The sequence below is a fragment of the Delphinus delphis genome, chromosome 21 (assembly GCF_949987515.2).
Source record: "Delphinus delphis chromosome 21, mDelDel1.2, whole genome shotgun sequence".
Lineage (NCBI taxonomy): Eukaryota > Metazoa > Chordata > Mammalia > Artiodactyla > Delphinidae > Delphinus > Delphinus delphis.
Genome location: NC_082703.1, coordinates 18,039,719 through 18,063,709, shown reverse-complemented (window position 1 = coordinate 18,063,709; position 23,991 = coordinate 18,039,719). Strand labels below are relative to the sequence as shown.

The window sequence follows — 23,991 nt, the reverse complement described above, 5'->3', positions numbered from 1 at the left end:
AAATACAAGCAAACAAAAAATGAACCAACTCATTCATTGTTGCAATAACATCCCTTGTTCAAAATTAAATGTTTTCTATACTAGAAGGCTCATCAGATGAGTTCTTGAATATAGACAGAACTTTACATCAATTCTCAAACTATAATACACACATACAAGAGAAGAGGATCTTGTTAAAATGCAGAAAATACAGATTCTGATTCAGTAAGTCTAGGGTAAGGTCCACAATTCTGCATTTCTGTTAAGCTCCAGGTGATGTCAATACTGCTGGTTTGGGGCCCCAATTTGAGCCACAGGGTTCTATGTTCTTAGTTCTGAATTTGTCTGAGGCCAATAGGAGTACACAAGTGACAAGTGAGTTGTGAGGGGATTTAGGGAAGTAATTCTGAAATACCATGTGCATAGAATCACAGCATTTTGAAGTTTCTATTGTGTAAGAGTGAAGGTTGGGCAGGCTAAGTTTAACCTATACTTTAGCACTATTATGGATTTAGGCACATTTTCACTGTGTGGAAACTATACTGAACCAAGAAATATTTTATAAAAAGGTCACAGGTCATTTACTAATATAATTGAAAAAGGAGAAGAGATATCATTTAGTAATATAATCAAATTAGGTGTATCAATATCAGATAATATTGTTCAGGTTAAATGTGTATTGAATGAATTGCAAGTCTGAGGTATAAAGCAGGAAAAACTTTAAAAAACTATTTTGACTATCAGCTACCTTAGGAAAATTCAATTTTTTAAGGAACTTTTCACTGGTATGTCAACAGAATGAAAAACATTACATCAGAAAACACTTTTTTTTTTCTTTTACGTCAACGCAGTTGATTCATGCTACAATTGGGTTTTTATGACCACTACTGTCATATATTTAAGTGTAATAACATCAACTTTCTGTGAGATATTAAACATCAATGATGTTATTTTATCGCCCATTTACCAACTGTTTATTTAGAACCTACTATGTGTCTGGCACTGCAAAGGGTCGAGAATAATGATGAACAAACACAACACTGATCTTGTCAAAATACTGGGAAATCTACCGGATTTACACACAAAGTTACGTTACTATGTAAGCTTATAAAATATTTCGCACAGATAACCTCACATACAATGGTAATTATAACTAATTCAACGTACTAAAAATAATCCTGTGAAACTTTGTATGCTTTACAGAACTATGTTCTGTAAAATACTTTGCTTGTGGTATTAGCTAATGATTCGTATTTATATAATCAGTTATATTTTAAGAATTATTTCCAGAAATTTACACTGTATTCACTAATTAACCAAATTAAGAACATTAAATTTTCACGATCCTAACCATAGTTACAATCAATCTGATCTACTATACCATCATATAGAGTAATCTAAAACCAAAACACTGGCCAAATGGCACACAGAATTACATGGCTATTCATCAAAACCAAAACCAAGTAAAATAAAAACCAGATATCCATGAACTACTTCGACACAATTTTGTTTTAGGTGCTACTCTCTTGCTAGGTCACAGTTTTATAAGTAGAGAGTTATCTTGATAATTTCAATGTTCAATTCTTCATATATTTTTTTAATTTTTAAAAATTTTATTGAAGTACAGTTGATTTACAATGTTGTATTAATTTCTGCTGTACATCAAAGTGATTCAGTTATACATATATACATATATTCTTTTTCATATTCTTTTCCATTCTAGTTTATCAAGGCTATTGAATATAGTTCCCTGTGCTATACAGCAGGACCTTGTTGTTTATCTATCCTATATATAATAGTTTGCAACTGCTAATCCCAAACTCCCAATCCTTTTCCCTTCCACCACCCTCCCCCTTGACAACCACAAGTCCAATTCTTCATATTGTTTACTGTAACAGTACACATAGTTGTTTGATTTGTTAAGATGTTTATGGCTTTGTTCCAAAGGGGCTCCTTATTGTAGCTTTTTATTGACCGCAGCCTTATAAATAGATTTCACTTTAAGGAAACTAATTTGGAACTACAGGTTTAAAAAAATTACGGGTTAAAGAAAATGACTTGGAACACCTAGTATTTTAAGGATGACACATGCTCTGGGGTCCTACTGTGACCGAAAATAGGGGTGGCAGAGATTTGTGCTAACAAGATATAATTATCTTGTATTTAGACCCAGTGAGATTCAACTAATGGGTGGTCAAGAATAAGACCACTGGATATCCTGAAGGAAAGAAAAAAAAAATTGCATGATCCTATGAAATGACAAGACAATTGTCATGTAAAATTCAATATTTTAGGATCAATCTTTGCTATTTAATGCATTACTGTAAAAATGAATTTTGTTCAACTTATACTTTATCAAGTTAACCTAAGTACTAGCTAACATTCAAGCTAAATCCATGTCCAGAGGTCTCCAGCATGACTGATGCAATCCCAAGGGTCAGCTAAGACATTGTATTTGAGTCACTCATAAGTAAATGTTGGGACTTCCCTGGTGGTGCGGTGGTTGAGAATCCGCCTGCCAATGCAGGTGACCTGGGTTCGAGCCCCGGTCCGGGAGGATCCCACATGCTGCGGAGCAACTAGGCCTGTGCGCCACAACTGCTGAGCCTGCGCTCTAGAGCCTGTGAGCCACAACTACTGAGCTCGCGTGCCACAACTACTGTAGCCCGTGCCCCTGGAGCCCCTGCTCCACAATGGGGTGGGGGGCCACCACAGTAAGAAGCCCGTGCACCGCAACAAAGAGGGGCCCCCTCTCGCCTCAACTGGAGAAAGTCCGTGTGCAGAAACAAAGACCCAACGCAGCCAAAAATAAATAAATAAATTTATAAATAAATAAATGTTTATGGAAACTATTTGCCCTAGGAGAGCTAGAGAACTGTTGAAAATATAAAACATAACAATAAAGGAAAAGCTTTTCTTACTTCCGTGAAGTATGAGTAAATTTTGTTAGAAGAGTTAATTCTCATTCTCCATGGTAAGTGCAGGATTGCTCATACCTTCAAGAAAGAACATAAGTTAGCAATTTTTGTTGTTGCTTTTGAACAAATAGGCAGAGACTTGTTTATTCAGTCATGAATCCTGCCAGTGTTTTTCCAAAAGTGACCTGTACGTAGTATGGGTATTTAGAAGATGTTATATAGAACACACACACACATACAGTACAGTTCGCCACAACCGGTGTCACAGAAAAAGCACTTTAAAAACAGTTAAATATATACACCTGAGGAAGTAGGGTGTGAATAAAATAATGTAAGAAACACTGAGCCTGGCACTTCTCACACTACCTTAAATCACTGTTTTCTAATTCTTCATCTACCTACCTCATTCTTGTCAAACTAATCTTGGAGCCCTTTCTCATCTCACCATTTTCATATTTCTCTTCCTTCTTTTACACCATCCTTTAAACTTTAAATAATTTCTCAATTTATCTATCACAGTAACAGAAAATTAATCTATGTCTCCAAACTAACAGCACACAGAAACCAGAATATCACTTCTACATTAATGTAGAACTATAAAGTGAAATATGAATCTCTTCTGAAAGACAGTTCTTTGTCTTTCTACCCCCCAAATATACATCACTTCTTTGTCTCTAAGGAAACTGAGGGATTCAAAAGGCAAACAGGTGTCATCAATTTTGTTCAGGTAATACCTAGTCCCTCCCATAGACTGAAAAATGGAATGGAATGTTTGAAGGTGAAGAGACAGACCAAATTATGAATACTCAAATCACGGGGATCTTCAGAGGGCATACGCATTTCTCAAGAACAAGACTCTTTAAAGAAACAGAGAATGTGACTGATTATATATTAAATAATGATTTAAGAATTTTTACTCAGGACTGTTTGTTTTTCACTAAATCCCAAAGAGATTTCAAATAAACCAGGAAACACTTTAAAGTGCAGTAAGCCAAGGTCAGGCAAGCACTAGGAAAAGGTTTGAAGAAAAGACTAGAAATGAAGGGGAAACATTTGAAGACTTAAATAGGTCAATTTGGAGATTTTCTGGCTAACAGTGCCTTAATTGAGCATGCATGGTTTTGCACTGAGGAGACCACACATATAATATATACACACCCCTGCACATATGATCACGTATTTTGTTTAATTCTTAACAACCCTGAGAAATAAGTAGTATGTTAAAGATGAAGCTAAGTCTAAAGGAGGTTAAGTAACTTAACAAATACCACACACTGATTAGGTGCCCATATTGGGATTTGATATCCGGTCTGTCTGCCTTCAAACGCTTCCTTGTTTTTTGCCAATAACCTATATTGACCCAAATCATCAAAAGATTCAAATCAACAATAACAAGAGAGCTGTGAGTGGGATATGAATAAATGACAGGTAGCTAAAGTTATAGCAATTCTGCAATGGCTTTACTTCGACATTTTGAAATGGATAAAACTTTTGAGTAAAAACTACATAATTTGAGATCCCTTTCAGTAGATAGTTTTCAACCTTTTGTCTGAGCTTACTGCACTTTTTCCAATTTTTAAATAAATTATATTTTGAGTTTATCAGTTTATTTAATATGCAGTAATAAAGATTTGGTTTTCTAAATTGGAAAAAGGCCATGTAAATCTATTTTTCACAAAATGATTTTCTACAGCTTCCAGACATTAATCAAAGCACTTCACAAGCAGTTCTTTGAAAACAGTTCTATATTTACAACGGTAGTCTGCCTCCAAAACAAGAAAAATTCTACAGCTAATAAGAATGAAAAATTTTTACCACTTTCACCTTTTAAAAATAAAATATATCGAAACAGCCGAACAAGCATACTCTTACCAGCTTTACCTTTTCCCAGGTTTGTGCTGTTCTCTGTCCAAGATTGAGAATCAGTAAGAAGGTGGCTCTGGGACTCTCTCAATGGCTTTGCAGGAAATTGATGGTTTTCAGGACTGAATAACAATAATTATCATTAGGTTAACTCTTGATAGTATTAGGGTGAGTGTTTTGCAAAGGATGGAACTCAACCCACTTGTGGTGCAAGATAATTGTAGGAGTTACACAAGAGAATTTGGGGAAAACAGGAACAAGGCATTAAATCATACTGACTCACAATGAAAAAAGCGTTCTCGCTTCAGTTCACTTTTCTTTCTTCTGATTACGATACAAAGACAATCTCTGACTTTGGCAAATCTCCATTCTTAATATGGAGAATAGGCCTCAGCCTAAGACTTTAGCAGGTAAGGGAATCTAGTTAGAACTTAACAGTATTTTATTATTGATTTTATTTTTTTTTAAGTTATATTCTATGGCAAATTATACTAATTTCTCATTTATGACAGTGATATAAAGTTTGGTTTAAAAAAATTTAAGTGGCAATTTAAATAAAAATATTAAAGAAAAATATTAATTTTACAAGTGGAAAAAATATGGAAAAAAATATATGAAGATGATGGTAGAAAGATAAGTTTGAAAAAAACTGACCTACTTATTGTTTCTAAAGTGGCCTAACTGGTCTCGAACAAAGAATTCTCTATCTTTCTCTATAAAACTGAAACAACAAATTTGAACGTTATCTTGCAGGAATGTTGAAAACATCTGACATTGTCAGGTCTTAAAAATCTGATGTTTAATTTGGTAAATAAAGAGTTTAAAAGAAAGACTTTAGGTTTTAAAATTTAAGTAGACATGCCACATATGACATATTAGATGGTATGAAAAAAATGTACATAAAATAGCATTTCACTTAGATTAAAAAAATTATTGGCACAGAAACTATTAGTGTATTATTTTACAACACACCAAAACAGAAATTATAATAATGTTCAAAAGAAAAACCCACTTAAAATTCTTCCAAGAGTAATTTCACATATTTTAGTTGACTATAACTATTATATTTTTTAAAGGATATGCCTTTGCTCCTTAACAATTACCTCATATCTAAAATTTGAGACTATTTCAATTTTGTGCTGCTTTAACATCCCCTTACTAAAATTTTGGGAGGAAAATCTTAAAAAAGAAAAGCTTGTCTCCTATTCATATGAAATATCTCTTTTACTCTAATTCTAATTATTCCTCAGGAAAGGGACCTTAGACCAAGTACAGCTACCTTAGTCCTGGTTTAAGGACTGCTTGGAGATTCATTACTGCTAACAGGAATCTAACAAATGGCAAGGATCCACTCATTCAACAATACTCATTGAGTATCTGTTACATCAGTGAGTAAAGTCTTTGATCTCATGGAAGTTCTGTTGTAACTGAGGAAGAAGTATAATAAATATATAGTAAGTCAGGTGGTAAGGAGAGCTCTGACGACAGTAAAAGACAGTATGAAGGGAATGGAGGGGCAAGTTACGATTATCCAAGGGTTTCCAAAGGCGGCCTCTACTGTAAAGCTACACCTGAGCAGAAAGTAAAGTGAAGGCACAGACCGTTCAGATATCCAGAGGAAGAACCTTTAGGAATAGGAACTGGCAAGTACAAAGCCGCTAAATAAGGAACATGCCTGGTATATCTGAGGACCAGCAAGATCCGTGTGTCTGAGGATTGTGAGTGTCGGGAAGGTGGTACGGGGTGACATCGAGAGGTGTTGGGGAAGAGATTAGTCAGCACAAGGTAAGGACATTCATTAGCTTTTATTCTGAGCAAGGTGGACAATCAGTGGAGGGTTCTGAGCAGAAGAGTGACACAATATGATTTACGCTTTAAAAGGATCCACTCTGACATTTTAATGGAGAATAAACTGGAGGAGGGCAAACATGGAATCAGAAAGGTCAGGAACGAAGGTACTGAAATAATCCATGTGAGAAATGATGGCTTGGACCAGGAAAGCAGCCTTGGAGGTGGTAAGAAAGTATCCAGGTTATAGATATATCTGGAGGGGACATCTGACAGGATCTACATCTGTATATACAGGGTCCCTGAAAGAGAGGAATCTAGTATGACTCCCAAGTTTCTGGCCTGAGCATCTGGGAGAATGGAGGTCACTACTACTGATACATGAAAGAATGAAGAAGAATCGAGTTTTGGGTGGGGCAAGGGTAGAGATGGCTTGGAATCAAGAGTTCTGCTTTGCACCTGTTCAGCTGGCAATGACTTTTAGATGTTTAGGTGGGACCACTGTGTAGATAATCAAATATACAACTCTGGAGTACACAGGGGAGACCAGCACTAGCCATAGACGATTCATAGGGGCTAATCGGGGGAAATTATAGAATTTTGTAGAAGAGACTTTAGCTGTCAAAATCCAATCTCAACATTTAAAGGAAAGGGAAGAGAAGCCCGGAGAGGTTACGTGACCTCTTCTAGATCACCTAGCTGGGTAACAGTGCCAGAACTAGGATTTCTCCCAACGCCCATTGTACATTTAGTAGGAGAGATACTATCTCTAAAACCCAAATAAACTACAAAAACCTCTTAACAAGGATAAAAAACATTATTGAAAATTACTGTTAACTTTTATAAAAGCAGGAAAGCATTCTAAGTAATTTATTAAAACTAGATTTTTCTGCCCTGAGGTATATATAAAAAAAAAAAAAAAAATTAGCATTTAGCTCTGTGGAATTTTAAAGCCAAAACTCACAGGGCAGGACCCAGTAAGACTCTGGTGCCTTTGAATGTCCCTGTGACACACATGGGAACGGCCTCCTCATTAACTAACTGGTAGAGCCTGGACTGCACATAGCTCACTCTAGGGATGGGGGGGGCAAATAGGTTTCATCTCATGACGATTTAAGATGACTTTGGAATGGCTGCCAGAATCACCACCTTGAGATGGATGCTGGGGTCACATCAGGCTCCAAGGGACAAAGCGCCGTGATCAATAAGAAACACGAACTAGATGGGGAGACTATAAGCATAGGTGCTGTGAACACAGCATTCCAGCAACTAAGAAAACCTTTAAAATTTAACTAATGATATTATGGTCATGCTTTTACTATTGGCTTTCATTTAAAAATTAGAGGTATGGTCACATCAAAAAAAAAGTCTCTCTTGAACATGTAAAAAAATGTTTCAACTTAAAACTTCATGTAGAGCATTTTGAAACATTTAGATAGTTTCGCCTTTTGGCAGTTAGTAGCCAAGTCAGAATCCAATTTCAGGTCTTCCTCAAATGCCTGATAGACTGGAACCAAAAGAGACTTAAAGCAGTAACCAAAGTCTCCAGACAATGAATTTCCAAGACTCCCTCCTCTCTCTCTCCACAGAAATGGCTCAGATCATGCTTAGAGGTCTTGGAAGAGTACCAAGGATATGGTGCCCATTGCTAACGGGACTGTCAAGCAGATGTCTGGGATTCCACTTCATCTCCAAAGGCCTGATCCAGGCAGGGAAGTTTTTTGATCTCTTTATAATGGTTACGGCAGAGAAGAAAGGCCCAGAGGGTCAGAGGGAAAGTTTACCCTGTCTGCTCACCCGATCACTAGGGGGACTAATTTGGACTTACGTTATTTTCTTTTAAGCACCACATTTAAAAATAATCATAATTTATTTCCATTAACAAAAATGTATAGAGAGTTAACACCTGTTTACTGACCACCCAGATTAATAACAGAATTTTATAATTATGACTGAAGCTCCCTATGTAACCCTCCCCAGTCATACTTTCCTCTTACCCTCATTCCAGGTAGAAACCAGTGTAGTAAATTATCTTAAGTTCTTAAAATTTTTTTTCAAAGGAACATATAATTGAAGGACGCAAGAGGATAAAGTATATTCTTTGAAAGTAAAATAGAAAAAAAAAAATGGACTCACTTTTTAGATGATGAATTCAATCCTGCAGGAGTAGACGGCTGTTCAGGATCCTGGTTAACAAGGCAAGTTGGAAAGGAGCAGCCATCACCTAGACTGTAATTAGAATAAAAACTTACAATTATGCAGTAAAAAAGATGATCTCTGTGAGTAGAACATAGTTATATTATGGACAAAGCGTGTATATCAGACATTGGCTTGAATGTGGTATGTTTATGGAGATGTGAGTCAATTGATTTCCACATTGATATAACAGTGAGTCATAAAATAATACTGTAAAAAATAGTTTTTATGCAGAATTACAGAGTTCTTTTGTTGGATTACTTCCATTTTCAGTCTAAACCCTGAAAATTTTCACAATAAAGTACCTTGAAAAAATGGGTAGCAACCAGTACTTCTTCTCATCACCAAAAACCTGTCGCAGATTTTTACTGAAACCCAAGCTGAATCCATTCTTATCTGTTCCATGTCGAAATACTGGACTTCTAAATGCCTCTAGAAAAGATGGTAGAGCAATCACATGAGTAAAGAGCACATCACCTAGCAACCCCTATAGTTAGAAATGACGGAATTAAATGAAGAAACTCTGAAAACCAATGGCTAGCCTCCTGTGACTGCTTCTGTGCCTATCAACAGCCCTGCAATGAAGATTGTCTATTCTTTTAAAACAAACATAAAATATGATTAGATCTATTTTAGTTTTTAAGTAACCCTTTTATTCTTGCAGCAGCACATCTGCATTGCAGAAAATTAGAAAATGCAAACAAGTAAAAAAACTTTACATCTTCTAAATCTTTATTAAATGGACGGCTGGATGGATAGAGAAAATAATTACAAATGTACATTTTTTTAACCAAAGTGCGACTAAAGATACATTCTACCACCTTTTTTCAGTTAATAAATTCCATTTTCCAATTTCATTAAAATTTTATCTCATCCAATCATAATTTTTTTTCTAGCTGATCAAAAATGTACTTTAAAGCTCTTTGTCCAAACCAGGGTCCAATGCAGAGCCGTACATCATAGCTGGTTATGCCCACTCTGCATATGGAAGCTGAGGTTCAGAGAGACCGTGCAACTTGCTCAAAATATCACAAAAAATAAATGACAGAAGTGGAACTTGAACAAGGTCATCAAAGTTCTGTCTATGATGCTACATTTTCTTCTTAAATAATGCCGAGATGCAAAATCTAACATGTTAGTTTTGGGGTGCAAATAAACATAGAAGTGTAATGATTTCTGCCCATAATTTAAAAAAGGAAAAATATAACTAGCAGAGTCATGGTACTATGAAAAATGTGATTTGCAAGATCCTTAACATTTATCAACCTAGGTTATATAGCTTTTTATAAAACGCTTTAATAATTATAGGACCATACTGTCCAGAGGAAGTTCTTTCAGTGTTACAAGTTAAATCTAGACGTTTCTAGAAGTTAAAAGCTAGTAGAAAAATTTACGTTTGAAAAATAATTTAATTGTTCTACATATAATTTGAAATAAGGTACTTTGTTTAGAAATTATTATACCAATATTTTCACCCTAATAGTACTTGCTGGGATAAGATTTCACCTGAATCCTAAAAATGAACATTCACTGACTATATACTACAATTAATCTTCACTGACTATTATAATAATGGAATCTCATAGCCAGTATCACACCTTTTGATTACTATAGATTTGTTGCAAGTTTTATAAACAGGAAGAACTTAACAATTTTTTTTGGTGGATATTGTTTTTGCTATTTGGGGCCCCTTGAAATTCCATATGAATTTGAAGATTAGCTTTTCCATTTATGCATGAAAGGCCATTGAAATTGTAATAGAAATTTCAATAATCTCCTTTGGGATGGTTCATTGATAGTATATAGAAACACAACTGATTTTTTTGCATATTGATCATGCAACTTTGCAGATTTTATTAGCTCTAATAGTTTTTACTGTGGATTCTTTACGGTTTTCTATATATAAGATCATTTCATCCACAAAAACAATAGTTTTATGTCTTCCTGTGCAATTTGAATGCCTTAATTACTTTTCTTGAGTAATTTCTCTGGCTAGAATTTCCAGTACAGTGCTGAACAGCAATAGTGAAAGACGGAATCCTTGGTTTATTTATTTAGGGCAAAGGTTTATTTTTCACCACTGAGTATCATATTAGCTGAGAACTTCTCATAAAGTCCTTGTCAGGTTGTAGAAGTTCCCTTCCATTCCAGCTTAAGTGTTTTTATCAACAAAGGGCGTTGTATTTTGTCAAACGCTTTTTCTGTTACAGTTGAGATAAAAATGTGCTTTTTTCCCCTTCATTCTATTAATGTGGTATATTACCATTGATTGATTTTTATACATTGAACCACCCTTGCATTCCTGGGATAAAAGGTTATATATGACGAAGTAGGATTTAACGTGCTGCTGGATTTGCAGATATGTTATCGGGAATTTCTCCACCTATATTCGTAAGGAATATTGGTCTATAGCTTTCTTTTCTTGTGATGTCTTTGTCTGACTTTGGTATTAGGGCAATGTTGGCCTCACAGAATGATTTAGGAAATGTTTCCTTCTCTCCTAATTTTGGGCATAGTTTGAGAATAATTCATGTTAATTCTTAAGTGTTTGATAGAATTCATCAGTGAAGCCAACTGGTCCTGAGCTTTTCTTTGTTGGGAGATTTTAAATTACTGATTCAATCTCCTTACTTATTATAAGTCTATTCAGGTTTTTATTTCTTCTTGAGTCACACTGGTAGATTGTGTTTCTAGGAATTTGTCCATTACATCTAGGTTACCTAATTTTTTTTTAATTTATTTTTTGGCTGCGTTGGGTCTTCGTTGCCGTGCGCGGGCTTAGTTGCTCCACGGCACGTGGGATCTTCCTGGACCAGGGTTTGAACCCGTGTCCCCTGCATTGGCAAGCAGATTCTGAACCACTGCATCACCAGGGAAGTCCCAAGGTTACCTAATTAAACTTTCTTATTTCTGCAAGGTTGGTAGTCATGTTCCCACTTTCATTTCTCATTTTCATGATTTGAGTCCTCTTTTTTGCTTTCTAGTTATAGGCTTGTCATATTTGTTGATATTTTCAATAAACTAATTATTGATTTCATTGATCTTCTGTTTTTTAGAATTCTGTTTCCATAATGTCCTGTCTAATCCTTATTATTTCCCACCTTCTTCTGGCTTTGGGTTTACTTTTTGCTCTTCTTTTCATAGTTCCTTAAGGTGTAAAGTTATTGATTTGAGGTATTTCTTTTTTAATGTAAGCATTTATAGCTATACATTTCCTGCTAAGCACTGCTTTTGCTGTATCCCATCTCTGCAGGGCTTCTGAACATACTGTTTTCTCTGCCTGAGATGTTCTGGCTCTGACTTCTTAGTTTAAATATACTTCTTGCTTTTGTGAGCTCTTCCCTGACCACTCCATCTAAATAGGTTCCCTTCTACCATCCCCAGACCTTGATTCAAACCTGAACATCCTGTTTGTTTCTTTCGAAGCACTTCACATTTTGTAATTACGTTTATGTTTGGTTATTGATTTTCTGTGTCCCTCACTAGACTATTTCACCCTTGCTAACCACTGTATATACACAATGCTTTACACACAATGGACAGTCAAAAAATATATGGAATGAGTGAATTTGTATTTGTCCCACAAGACAATGTGGGAAACAAGACTGATTTTACAGCTTCAGGACAGGTTAGCATTTAATCATATGGCAACTTCTGATGACTGTTTGGTTTTGCATTTAAAGTTCTGTTAACTACAATAATTGGATACTCACCTAATGTAGATTTATTTTTGCTGACTAGCCAACAATGATAGCCAAACAGAGAAGACAAGCTGACAGAAAACATAGCTGCAGCAAAGAATAAAAACATAATATGGAACTTGGCTTGAGTATCAGGTAGGCCATTCTATAAAGAAAGGAAGAAAATAAAATGTTTTGTCAAAGGGATAAGTATTCCCCTACTTTTATAAGTAAGATTTTTTTCCATAAAATTTTTCTTAAATTTAGGTATGGAGAAAGATATATGGCTTTATGTTAAAACTTTGAGGAAAAAATACATCTTCAGGTTCGAATAAATGTTTACTAGAACATGAATATATATGTATATATATATGGAAAATATATTAAAATTTGGGATATTTATTTTCTTTTGTATAACCAAATTCATAGAAAAATTATGATGTGTGTAAACTATATCAGTAGGGAACAAGATAAAACAAGCTATAAAATATAGCTTTTAATTTACTTCCTGAAAATGTTTTGTTAACATACTCCAGATTTACAAATGCTTAAACAGTTTGATTATAATGCCAGAAAATGGAAGGTTAATTGGCACAATTTAGCTACTCTTCTCATTGATGTTTTACATCACTACAAACAACAGCATCAACTACAAACACACAGAACACATCCACAATAATACTTCAAGCTACTTTAAACAACATCGTCACAAAAAAGATCAACACTAGTTTATAACACCTGTCTAGAATAAACCTTACAGTACCCATGGGATGAAAAAGGCCATCTCAAAGCAAAACCAGACTGCTCCTTGTTCGTATGTCCAAGGAGACCTGGAGTCCCTCTAGAATGGCAGGCTTGGGGACACTTAGTGAAGCACCAGAGCTGCCAGGACGTGTCCCCTTCTGATATTCTGTTTCAATATCCTGTAGTACCTGTCAGATTGACCCAGGTCACAAGATCTCACTGATAGCTTTTGACAGCAGAGTCAACACAGTGAAAACCAGTCGTTCCTTTACCAATTTATTTGTGGTATGGAAATAAAAGCATCCACAGGAATGAGGAGCAGTGAGGCCACAGGCTCTCAGACATTCATTAGAGATCATTCTTCCAGCTGGACACTGGAAGTATCCTTGAACGCTAGGCCATGTTCATTCACCTGTGGATTCCTAGCACTTAGCAATATAACTGGCACATAACAGGATTCAATAAATCTTTAGTATTGAATGTGGTTCAAATCTCACATCAGTGATCTAGCAATTCAGAAAGCCTTACCATAAGAAAGGATAATTTAATGAATGTAATAAAGCAACCCTACAGGGGATAACTGTTATTTTTTACCATTGTTTGGTGTTGTAAGGAATATCTTTGGGTATTTAAAACACATAGTTCTAACTTCATTTTGCTTATGTTTAAAATATACAGTGAAGAAAACAAATGAGCTGCCTAAAGCATATACAATGCCTAATAACAATTCAGGACATTATAGGTATAATAGTTTAATAATAGTTTTACACATAAAGAAATACTTCTATTTTTTCAATACTAAGAAAAACATTCTTCTTATATAGTCAATTCTCGTTATTCGCAGTGGTGCTGTTCTATAAAGTTGCCATGAACACCGAATTTGTGAATCCTGAACCATTTCTCCTGGGAAGATACAGCGTTAGGGTCCTGTAAGCCTCTGGTCACAATATTTTTGTCAAATGATCAATACGTAACCTTGTTCTGTGTGTTTCTGCTTATAAAACCTAATTTATACCTTATTTAATGCATATTAAATAACAGAACTCACAGCCACCAGCACCATAACTCAGGTCTGAAGGAAGCTTATCTAAACACTAAACACATGTATTTTCTCCATCAGGCACATCTCAGTCTCTTCTTCTGCTCAAACACTAGACAGCACTTCAGCGCTAGGCTTGAAGACCTTTTAAACAATGAAATCACCAACAAAAAAGCACAAAAATGCAAAAGACATGGCACTAAATAGAATGAAAAAGCACACTTATTTACAGTATGTGAGTTCCAACAGGAAGGCAGCAGGTCCTCTGGTTTGATCTCAACTAGAAATGTGCACGTGGGTGACTCACATTTTCCCTACTCTGTGCATGTTTGCAAATGACCACAAAAGCTACGTTGAGTATTGACTCTGAGGTTACAGATAAATGTTAGCAAGTACGTGAATTCACAAACACAGAATCTGCGAATAATGAGGACTGACTATATATATATAAGTTAGCGCTCTTCTATAAAATTAGTGTCAGGATTAATTCACTACTGAAAATCTATAATATACCAAAAAAAGTCACCAAGGTAATGACTTACGGTCCAAAATTTGATAAAATACTGTAAATCTGTAGCAGCAATAAAAAGGCAGTACAGCAGAGAATAAGCCAAGAAAAGGAGGAAAAATTTATAATTTGAAAATCCAACACAATTGTTCACCCTGTTAACAAAACAAAAACAACATTTTCAATGAGTTTTACATTGTCACCCTAGGTTTACATATGCTCAACCTTAATACAAGTATTTTGTTTCCTAACATTTAAAATTTATTGGCATTTCTTTAAGCATAACTCAGAAGATTTCTTTATACATACAAACATTAAAACATCCACTTCACTAAAAAGGAATTTCTATGTTCAGATTTTTAAAATTTGATATATATGTAATACTGCTTTAATCAATCATGACCCCTATATTTCCTGTCCAGTTATACAAATAAACACATGCCTTAAGCATAGATACTGTGAGAAATCTACTAATACCAAGCAGATAAAAGGAATTTTCTAAGTTCTTCTCTGTGTTACCTTTGGGTTTGATTTCTAACTACGATTAAGTAATTTAAAAATCTTTCAAGTTTTCCCAAATTAGATGAAATTTCTTCAGAGACTACTTGCACGCCGTCAGTATAGCACTGAAGCAACCAGATTATCAAAGCATATTAAGTGGTAGGTTTAAGAAAAGAAACAGGACTGGGAACCAGACAGCCAGGTTGTCGTGCACATTTGATGCTAAATAACTATGTGGCCCTGATAAAGTGCTATCGTCTCTAAGAATTTCATTTTCCTTATCTGTCCAACAAGCACTCTGAGATCCTTTCTGAGAGCCAGCTCTATATGTTATGATTCCGAAAATGGAGATATATAATTCTCAGTCCTTACTCTGAAATCACTCTATTTGGTAAGAGGGGTGGTAAGAATTCAAACTACTGTACCAATAAACATAAATACAAATACAACTCATACTTTACAGTCACACTTTTTCTATCCAAGCCTTTTCCCCCCTTTTCATAAAGACAAGGGAATTCCTAGACAGTGTATGTGACACAACACCTAAGCGGAACTGGCTGCTATCTTCACGGGTTCACTTTGTTAATTGGTATAATAAACTCATTGCATAGAACACATAGGTGTTTCTTCTCCTCAAACACCTTTGTTCCTACTCTAATGTTAGTATAAGGTAATCTTGCTCTCTACTGACTTTGCCAATAAACTGAAACATTTTTCTTTCTCTCTTAAGGTGAAACTATGTTCATATGAAAAATGTTTACTCAGCTACACAAGATGAACAAGTTCTAGATCTGCTGTACAACACTGTGCCTGTGGTTAGCAAACTGTACTGTGGAGTTAAAATTTTGCTAAGAGGACAGAGCTCATGGTGAGTGTTCGTACAATTAAAAAAATTTTTGTAATTAAAAAAATTCAAAAGTCAAACACTGGGCTTATGAATAAACAGAAATTTGGAACAAAAATGGAAAATGTGTACATCTTCTACCTTAAAAAATATAAGGCAAAGGGAACAGCATTAGATTCAGTAATTTTGGAACTTAAGGGTATTGTGTATGACAAATGCATAAAGAAGGCAAAACTGTGGGTGCACGCTGTATGAAAACAGTAACATTTGCAGTTCTAGAGATTCCAGTGTGAGTGCAAACCAGTTACTGAGATTGCCTCTTACGACATCTGAACAAAATAATGGCAAGAAATAATACTGCAAACAGTTCCATACTAGCCTAACCTAAATGTATTCTGTCACAAAAGGATATAGGATATTCCCTGTGCTTCCGTGCGTTGGTTTCAAGAGGAGAGAACGGTCAGACAAAGGCTGGGTGCGTTAAGACTGGACATGTGGATGGAGACAACGACTCTTTTGTGGATGAGGGGAAAATGAGAAGGGACAGGAAAGACTGTTTCTCTTCCTGCAGGAATGTAAGAAGCAGCTTTTGTATTAGATGACAAATCGCGTTTTTATAGAAAGGAAAATGATTTTGAACGTAGATTTTACAACATGTAATTTAGCTTACTTTAACTTCTACTTAGGGTCATGGTGTAATTTGCCATGTCAGAGCCAGGAAACAGGAGAAAGTCAGTAAATAAAGACCAGGTGTTTTAGAGTCTGATGGGTACTTTGAACTTGAGGAAATACAGTAATAATATTTATTCTTAATAACCTCTTAGTCTCATCATGACAGACAGCTTTTGGTTAGACATTTTAACTGCCTACTACTCTGTAGACTCAGTTTGAAAAGGAAGTGCATGTTTCTGAGTCTGAATGACTTTATATGGAGAAATAAAACACATTCTAGGTAAATACGCCTTATATGTTGTTTAAATTCAGGGTAAATAGCTCTTGGCTCTGTTTTAGGGAAATTGCTTTCTGAGTCTAAATTGGAAAAAGAACATAATACAAAAAAAAAAAAAAAAAAGATGGAAAGAAAGTAGCCTCTGAAGTCCAAAAACCTTGCTATATGACTTTAAGCCCACTCTTTAATTTATCTGAGGCTCAACTTTCCTCTTCTTTAAAATGAAACAAGTAATTCCTAATAATATCTGTCACTGTTATAAGGATTACAGATTTTTACAGATATATGGATATATCATCTTTAGACATTACAGGCACTCAATAAACTGAGGCTAAAATTATTTAATTTAATTAGGGCTACCTAACCACTGGCAAGCATGTCAAGGTACACTGTTAATATAATTAATTGATAAATGAAAATTTTATATTAAAAGAAAAAGCACTTCTCTGACAGGAAACCCAATAAGGCAAATACTACAGGATCTCCACTTTAGTTAAAAAAGAAGTGTGAGGTTGATCCCCTGCACCCTGAAGGGTACTCTTAACTGGCCATAGCAGACATGGCTGAAGTCACTGAGAACAGAAGAGGTATGGCTCTATGATCTTTCCAACACTAAAAGTTGACAGATACTGAATTTCAAAATCATACACAAGACCTGGATAAAAAGGTTCCCCACAGTTTGGGAACATACTAATAAAGGTCTTAGTAAGTGACTGTTACACATTCACATAATGGCTGTAAAGAAGATCTTTTATATACTGATATGAAACAATTTCCAGGATATATTAAGTGAAGGGAAAAAAAGGCAGAGACCCAGTCCATAAGGCAAACTCTTGTGTTAAAAAAAAATGTGTAAAAAATTTTCTTGTGTGTATAAAAAATATTAAACACACGCACATGTACAGATTTTTTTTTTTTTTTTTTTTTGCGGTACGCGGGCCTCCCACTGTTGTGGCCTCTCCTGTTGCAGAGCACAGGCTCCGGACGCGCAGGCTCAGCGGCCATGGCTCACGGGCCCAGCCGTTCCACGGCATGTGGGATCTTCCCGGACCGGAGCACGAACCCGTGTCCCCTGCATAGGTAGGCGGACTCTCAACCACTGCGCCACCAGGGAAGCGCACACATACAGATTTATATCTGAAAAGCACACATGACATTTAGCAACCAACACTGGTTCCCTGTGAGGAGTGGAAGGAGGTGGGGAGGAGGGGCTAAGAAGAACACCTGTACCTTTTTATTTTTGAATTTAGAACTGCGAGTGTGTATTATCTGTACATTTTTTCATTTAGAATTTTAATTTGAAATTTAAAATAAATAAAATGGCTGCTCCATTAGCTGGCACCAGGTGAATATTAGGTCCTCAGCACCAAACCCTTCACAAGTCGACCTGGCTACTGCTTTCTGCAAGGGAGTGCCCGGATCTGGATGGTGGCTGGGGCAGTGGCTGCAGCACAGGAGGTGACAGTGCAGAGAAGCAGCAACACAGAAGCTGAAAGGCACTGCAGTCAGTCCATTCAACTTCTTCCACATTGCCACGCAGCGTGAAGGTGACAACAGGTAGTGTATAGACATGTAATCTGAACCCATTTTTTAAAAACTCTAGGGTCACATCTGTTCCCCTTATTTAATAGGGTCTGTCAAAATTTAAAAGATTATCCAATTATGCTATGTTTCTTTTAAAGCCAAATTAATTTCAGGTTTAGGAAGACTGCTATCAGGACTTCCCTGGTGGCGCAGTGGTTAAGGATCCACCTGCCAATGCAGGGGACACAGGTTTGAGTCCTGGTCTGGGAAGATCCCACATGCCGCAGAGCAACTAAGCCCATGAGCCACAACTACTGAGCCTGCGCTCTAGAGCCTGCGAGCCACAACTACTGAGCCCACGAGCCACAACTACTGAAGCCCGCGTGCCTAGAGCCCACGCTCCGCGACAAGAGAAGCCACTGCAATGAGAAGCCCGCGCTCAGCAATGAAGACCCAATGCAAACAAACAAAAAAAAAAACAAACAAACAGAAAGACGGCTATTGTAGTAAATCATCATTTCTATATGTGTAATTTTCTGAGGATAGCAAGGGCATGGCAAGCTTTATAGGTGTGCACTAGCTTGGGATTAATCCTGTTTCCAGCTCTCCATTATTACCACTATCTGCTATTACTTTAAGATAGGAAAACGGGAGTGAACTCTATGCCCCTGATTTCTTTACCACTCTGCTCAATCACAGCTAGACCACCCAGCTATCCAGAAAGGAGGAGAAAAGCCGAGAAAGCATGTGTTCCTGGCCAGGCCCTCACTGGGTGAGAGTGGCCTCTGGAAGCATTAATGCCCTGGCACTTCTGAATTGCCTGGATTATGAGCTGAACAAACCCCCCAGACATATGACAGCCCTCAGGCAGAGAAGCAAAGAAAAGGCAGTGCCCAAAGTGGGAGCAGTGGGTGGGCTTGGGAACTGTCCACCGCAGGTGCAGAGAATGCACAGGTGGATGGTGGGGATATAGTGGTGGCGGGGAGGGACTGACAGCAGGTGTTACTGGAAGGATCAACAGAGGAGTATAAGGAGGACTAAGAAAACGTATAATTGGAGATGTCAGGGGGAAAGAACTTGCTGAGAAAGAGAACAGAATGAATGGAATGAAGGAAAGAATGAGGAAAGCAAAAGAATGACCTCAAATGAAAATTAATACTCCAAAGAGAGGTTATTTACTGACAACTTTCTCTGAGAGGAGCATTATTCTCACAGGCATTAACTAGCCTTGACATGTTAAAGCAGAAAATCTAGGTGAAGAAAAGTACGGGGTACCCTGGAAAGAGATAAATAACATTGCAAACCCGACATTCCTCTATTGTTTCCGGCAGCTAAGATAACCATTTACTATGTATATTTCCACCTACCCCTGGTGTAGATTTGTGGGCACGTCTACCTTTCCCTAGTGCCATCCCTGAAAGAAGATAAGGCTTTTAGAATGATCATGCTTAATATCTAAATCCGACCTGGCTGGCAACTTTAGCGTGGTTTTCACAGGGATGTGCACATTGAGATGAAGAATTTTAAGGTAGAAAAATCAACCTTCATTAGTTAAATACATCTTTCAAACAATCCTCAATTAAGTTATCTAATTTCATGATTTAGACTTTTTTTTAAAAAATATTAATGAATTCTAAGTGGAAACCCTTGTTTAAACATGTGTGTATTTGTATATTTCCCATTCTACTCCTAAATGTTAAGTTTTATTTAAAATAGATTGTTAAAGCTCTAGATGAATTCATTCTTTATTAGAAACTTTGAGTGCACTATCGTGTATAATTTATGTGTACATTTTGGTGTAATTTCTGAGAAGTATTTTAGAATCTCTGTGCTTATGCATGTGCATAAAAAGAAAACCAGTTGTGCTGAGCAAATATGAGAAAATAACTTTTACATTGTTAACCTACTGGTGTTAAAATTATTTCACGGAAACTCTCCTGAATAAGGGCTCTTTTGAGCTAACTAAACAAATACTAGAAACTTAATCTGAAAGGTCCTCCTAGGTCAGCTAAGGCAAGATTTCATTTATAAAAAGATTTAAATAGATCTATGATTCAACTTGTTATGTTATAACGGACAGAAACTTCTTTAAGTATAGAGCCATACTCACCATGGGCAATGATGATCCATCTTCAAAATACATCTAAAAAAAAAACACACATACAAAACTCAACATCCCACAAAATTTTAATCCCAATACATTACACAGAGGAAATACTATTTCAAAAGAGTCGTGGTGAGTAAAATATTGCAAAGTTATTTACTTATCTAAAAACTGAATAGTAGCCAAAGGCTTCATCTAAAATAAACACACTACGGCCAATTCTAGACGATCCAATAGTAGAACTTTAAATTCAAAATATACATACTTTAAGATGCAAATAAAACAATTTTCTAAAAACAAGCAGTATGTAATATACAACTCTTATGCTAAAGATAAAGTGCAAAATGTCAACAGATTTATACAAAGTCTGGATAAAGCTTTTCCGTTAATATCCAACCTTAAGGCAAGTAGCACTGTCCTTGTCGTATAAGTATATAATAACATCTGACTGTCATGAAGCCAACTGAGTTATCTTCATAAAGAGGGAAATGAATCACAGAAGTACTTGTTAACTAGAACCAGCCAAGTATGAGCTGTGAAAAATCATGCACTTCATTCATATCAGCGAAAATCTGGGGGGAGAGGGGCAACCAATCACGGCCCTCAGCCACACTCACATTAATGCAAGGGACCATGCTGGTTATACTTCCTAAATAAAGGTCTGAGAAGCATGAATAAGGAGAAAAGGAAATAATGTGGAAAGCGGTGAGAAAAGAAACATATTAAATAAAAAGACCACCAGCATGTAGACATTTTGGAAGTAAAAGGTTTTCTTACTTATCACAGACGGAACAGTGATGGCAGCGATCTGGTTTTATAAGTTGGCATCTGTCACAATAGCGGATTGCTATGAAAAAAGAGTTCCACTTAGCCTTAGATTTAACAGTGAATTGAATATACAATTAAATAGCTTTTAATCATCTATCCAAATTTAAATTCTAAAAAGCATAATGAATTTAAATTCGGTAAAAATGACATATCCGACTGCGTAAATACAAAAATGGAATGACTTGCCTATAGCCTCAGTTCTCTGGAGAGGTTTCCCAGGAACAGAAAATCTTTTGGGGAAATTTTTCTAAGGCACGCTCAACTATAAGTATACTATATAATTATAAAGCAGTCACAGTAAGATTCACAAAGGGTGCAACCATGTCCATTTCTATCAAAGTAAACAGAATGTCTCCCTCGACTAAATCAATTCATTTCCAGTACCCTGCCAGGATAACTAGGGGAGGATACAACCACATTCTAGAAGTTTTTTGAGAAACACATTGCAGAAATTTGTGAATAAACTCAATTGGTTGCTTGAATTGGGAAAGCACTCACATCTTTTCTGCTGGGTGAAATACAAGATTAGAAGTGAGTATTGCAAGAGGTATTTCCAATAGAGAATTTTAATTCTTGTGACTGAAGTCCTGAGCCTTTCTTCTCTAACACAGATATCAAAGACAATTATGGAGGACTGATCTGGAGATGCTCCTTCAGTACACAGGCATCTGACAGGATGCACTCAGTCTGCCAAAATTACAGGAGATCAGTTAAGTGGGCAGTCCAGTAGGACCAGCAAAACCAATACTAATGAACTTAAAATTTGGAAAAAATACTTGCAACACGCAGTTACCAAGATTATATTAGCTAATACTATAATCTCTAAAAAACAGAAATGGTTGCTATAAACTAAGAATAAAATGAGGTTTATTTTTAAGACAACAAGGCCTAGATGGAGTTGTTTTCAATACTGAAATAATTCCTTAATCATTCTCTTATAACTTTCTTTTTCAGAAATTCCAGAGATGAATGGCATGGCCTGCTCATCTCCTGAATGAAGAAGCCTCACAGGTACATCCCAAGTGAAGGTCTAAGGTATTACTGGCTCATGCAAAGTATCAAAGTGTGAGGCAGTGTTGTCCAGAAGGAATATAATGTGAGCCACATGAGTACTTTTAAATTCTCTAGGAGCTACGTTAAAAGAAGTAAAAAGAAACAGGGGAAATTAATTTTAATGAGATATATATATATATATATATTTTTTTTTTTTTTTTTTTTGCGGTACACGGGCCTCTCACTGTTGTGGCCTCTCCCTTTGCAGAGCACAGGCTCCGGACGCGCAGGCTCAGCGGCCATGGCTCACGGGCCCAGCCGCTCCGCGGCATGTGGGATCCTCCCGGACTGGGGCACGAACCCGCGTCCCCTGCATTGGCAGGCGGACTCGCAACCACTGCGCCACCAGGGAAGCCCCTTAATGATATATTTTATTTCACCTAATATATCCAAAATATTATTTCAACATAAAATTAATATAAAATATTAGTGACATATTTTACTTTTTTTTATACCAAGTCTTTGAAACCTGTTATGTGTTTTACACTTACGGTCACATTTTAAGTTGTCAGTAATCACAACTTAAAGACTAGTGGTTACCACAATGGACAGCATGGGTCTAAAGTCACAGAATTTCCAGGTGAGTTCTGGTGGGCAATGCTAGATTCTCTCCAAGCGGTGATTATCTCTAAAGTACACTGGGGTAAAAAAACCTTTCAAATTAAAGTGGGCAATAACTCACAAGAAATCAAAACAACGTAGAAAAAGGTTTTGTTTACAGTCTTTCAGAAACAGAAACTTAGTCTTATAATAAAAAAAACACTCCACATGCCATATTATATTCAACTAAAATCATCCCACTGGAATTTTAAATGAGCCATCTAATTATCACTTAAAAAGTCTTAACAGTGGAGGGGGCATTTTATTTTAACTGTCTTGCTTGAATTTTTTGAGAATTTATTCATGTATTATGTGATTTAAAACTTTTTTGGTACATGCTGAAAAGGAAACATTACCAACATCTGTGTGCAAAATGATAAACTAATTACCTCACTTCTAATGGTTACCTTCCTTGTCAAAAAATCTACAAATATTTTTTTGTAGGAAAGGATCAATAGCAAGGGAGAGCTAAGAAAGCAAATAGTCCTCATTAATAAAAATAAAAATAAATAATAATATAATAGAGTTTGGAGAACCCTGTAAGAAAGCAGGAGATGGTCGGATCAGAAGAAAGCACAGGACAAACAAGTGAGATGAGGAGACTTAATACCTGCCTCACTAAACCCTACACCCAAGTCCGTATATGGTTGACTTTGTTCTCTGTGTACAGCAGTCAGTATATAGGCAGCTAGTATTTTTCTCTTTTAGGTCTGGAGGAAGGACTGTGGATTGAGAATGAATGGGAAAACCCCAAATTATATTGCCATCTACTTTCTTCAGTTCTCTTAAGACGTATAAAGTGTGTGAACATCAACTGAGCCTTTCAGTTGCTTTAGTCCACGGCCTTTCGCAGGGTGAAGAAGGAAGTTATCC

The 23,991-nt window shown here is 36.2% G+C and overlaps 1 protein-coding gene across 3 annotated transcripts in view; it reads right to left on the bottom strand.

Moving 5' to 3' along the window:
- Positions 1–23,991, bottom strand: part of ZDHHC2 (zinc finger DHHC-type palmitoyltransferase 2) — a 76,383-nt gene that overhangs the window by 10,468 nt on the left and 41,924 nt on the right. For 2 of the 3 annotated variants that reach the window (XM_060001126.1, XM_060001127.1), the window contains exons 5-12: positions 21,415–21,484; positions 20,644–20,676; positions 14,750–14,870; positions 12,458–12,590; positions 9,050–9,176; positions 8,685–8,777; positions 4,770–4,882; positions 2,901–2,975 (exon numbers count right to left, since the gene is read on the bottom strand). In XM_060001126.1, the coding sequence (XP_059857109.1) occupies positions 2,935–2,975; positions 4,770–4,882; positions 8,685–8,777; positions 9,050–9,176; positions 12,458–12,590; positions 14,750–14,870; positions 20,644–20,676; positions 21,415–21,484 (731 nt within the window). In that variant the 3' untranslated portion in view covers positions 2,901–2,934. The remainder of the gene's footprint in view (positions 1–2,900; positions 2,976–4,769; positions 4,883–8,684; positions 8,778–9,049; positions 9,177–12,457; positions 12,591–14,749; positions 14,871–20,643; positions 20,677–21,414; positions 21,485–23,991) is intronic. The other variant, XM_060001128.1, reaches the window with a different exon arrangement.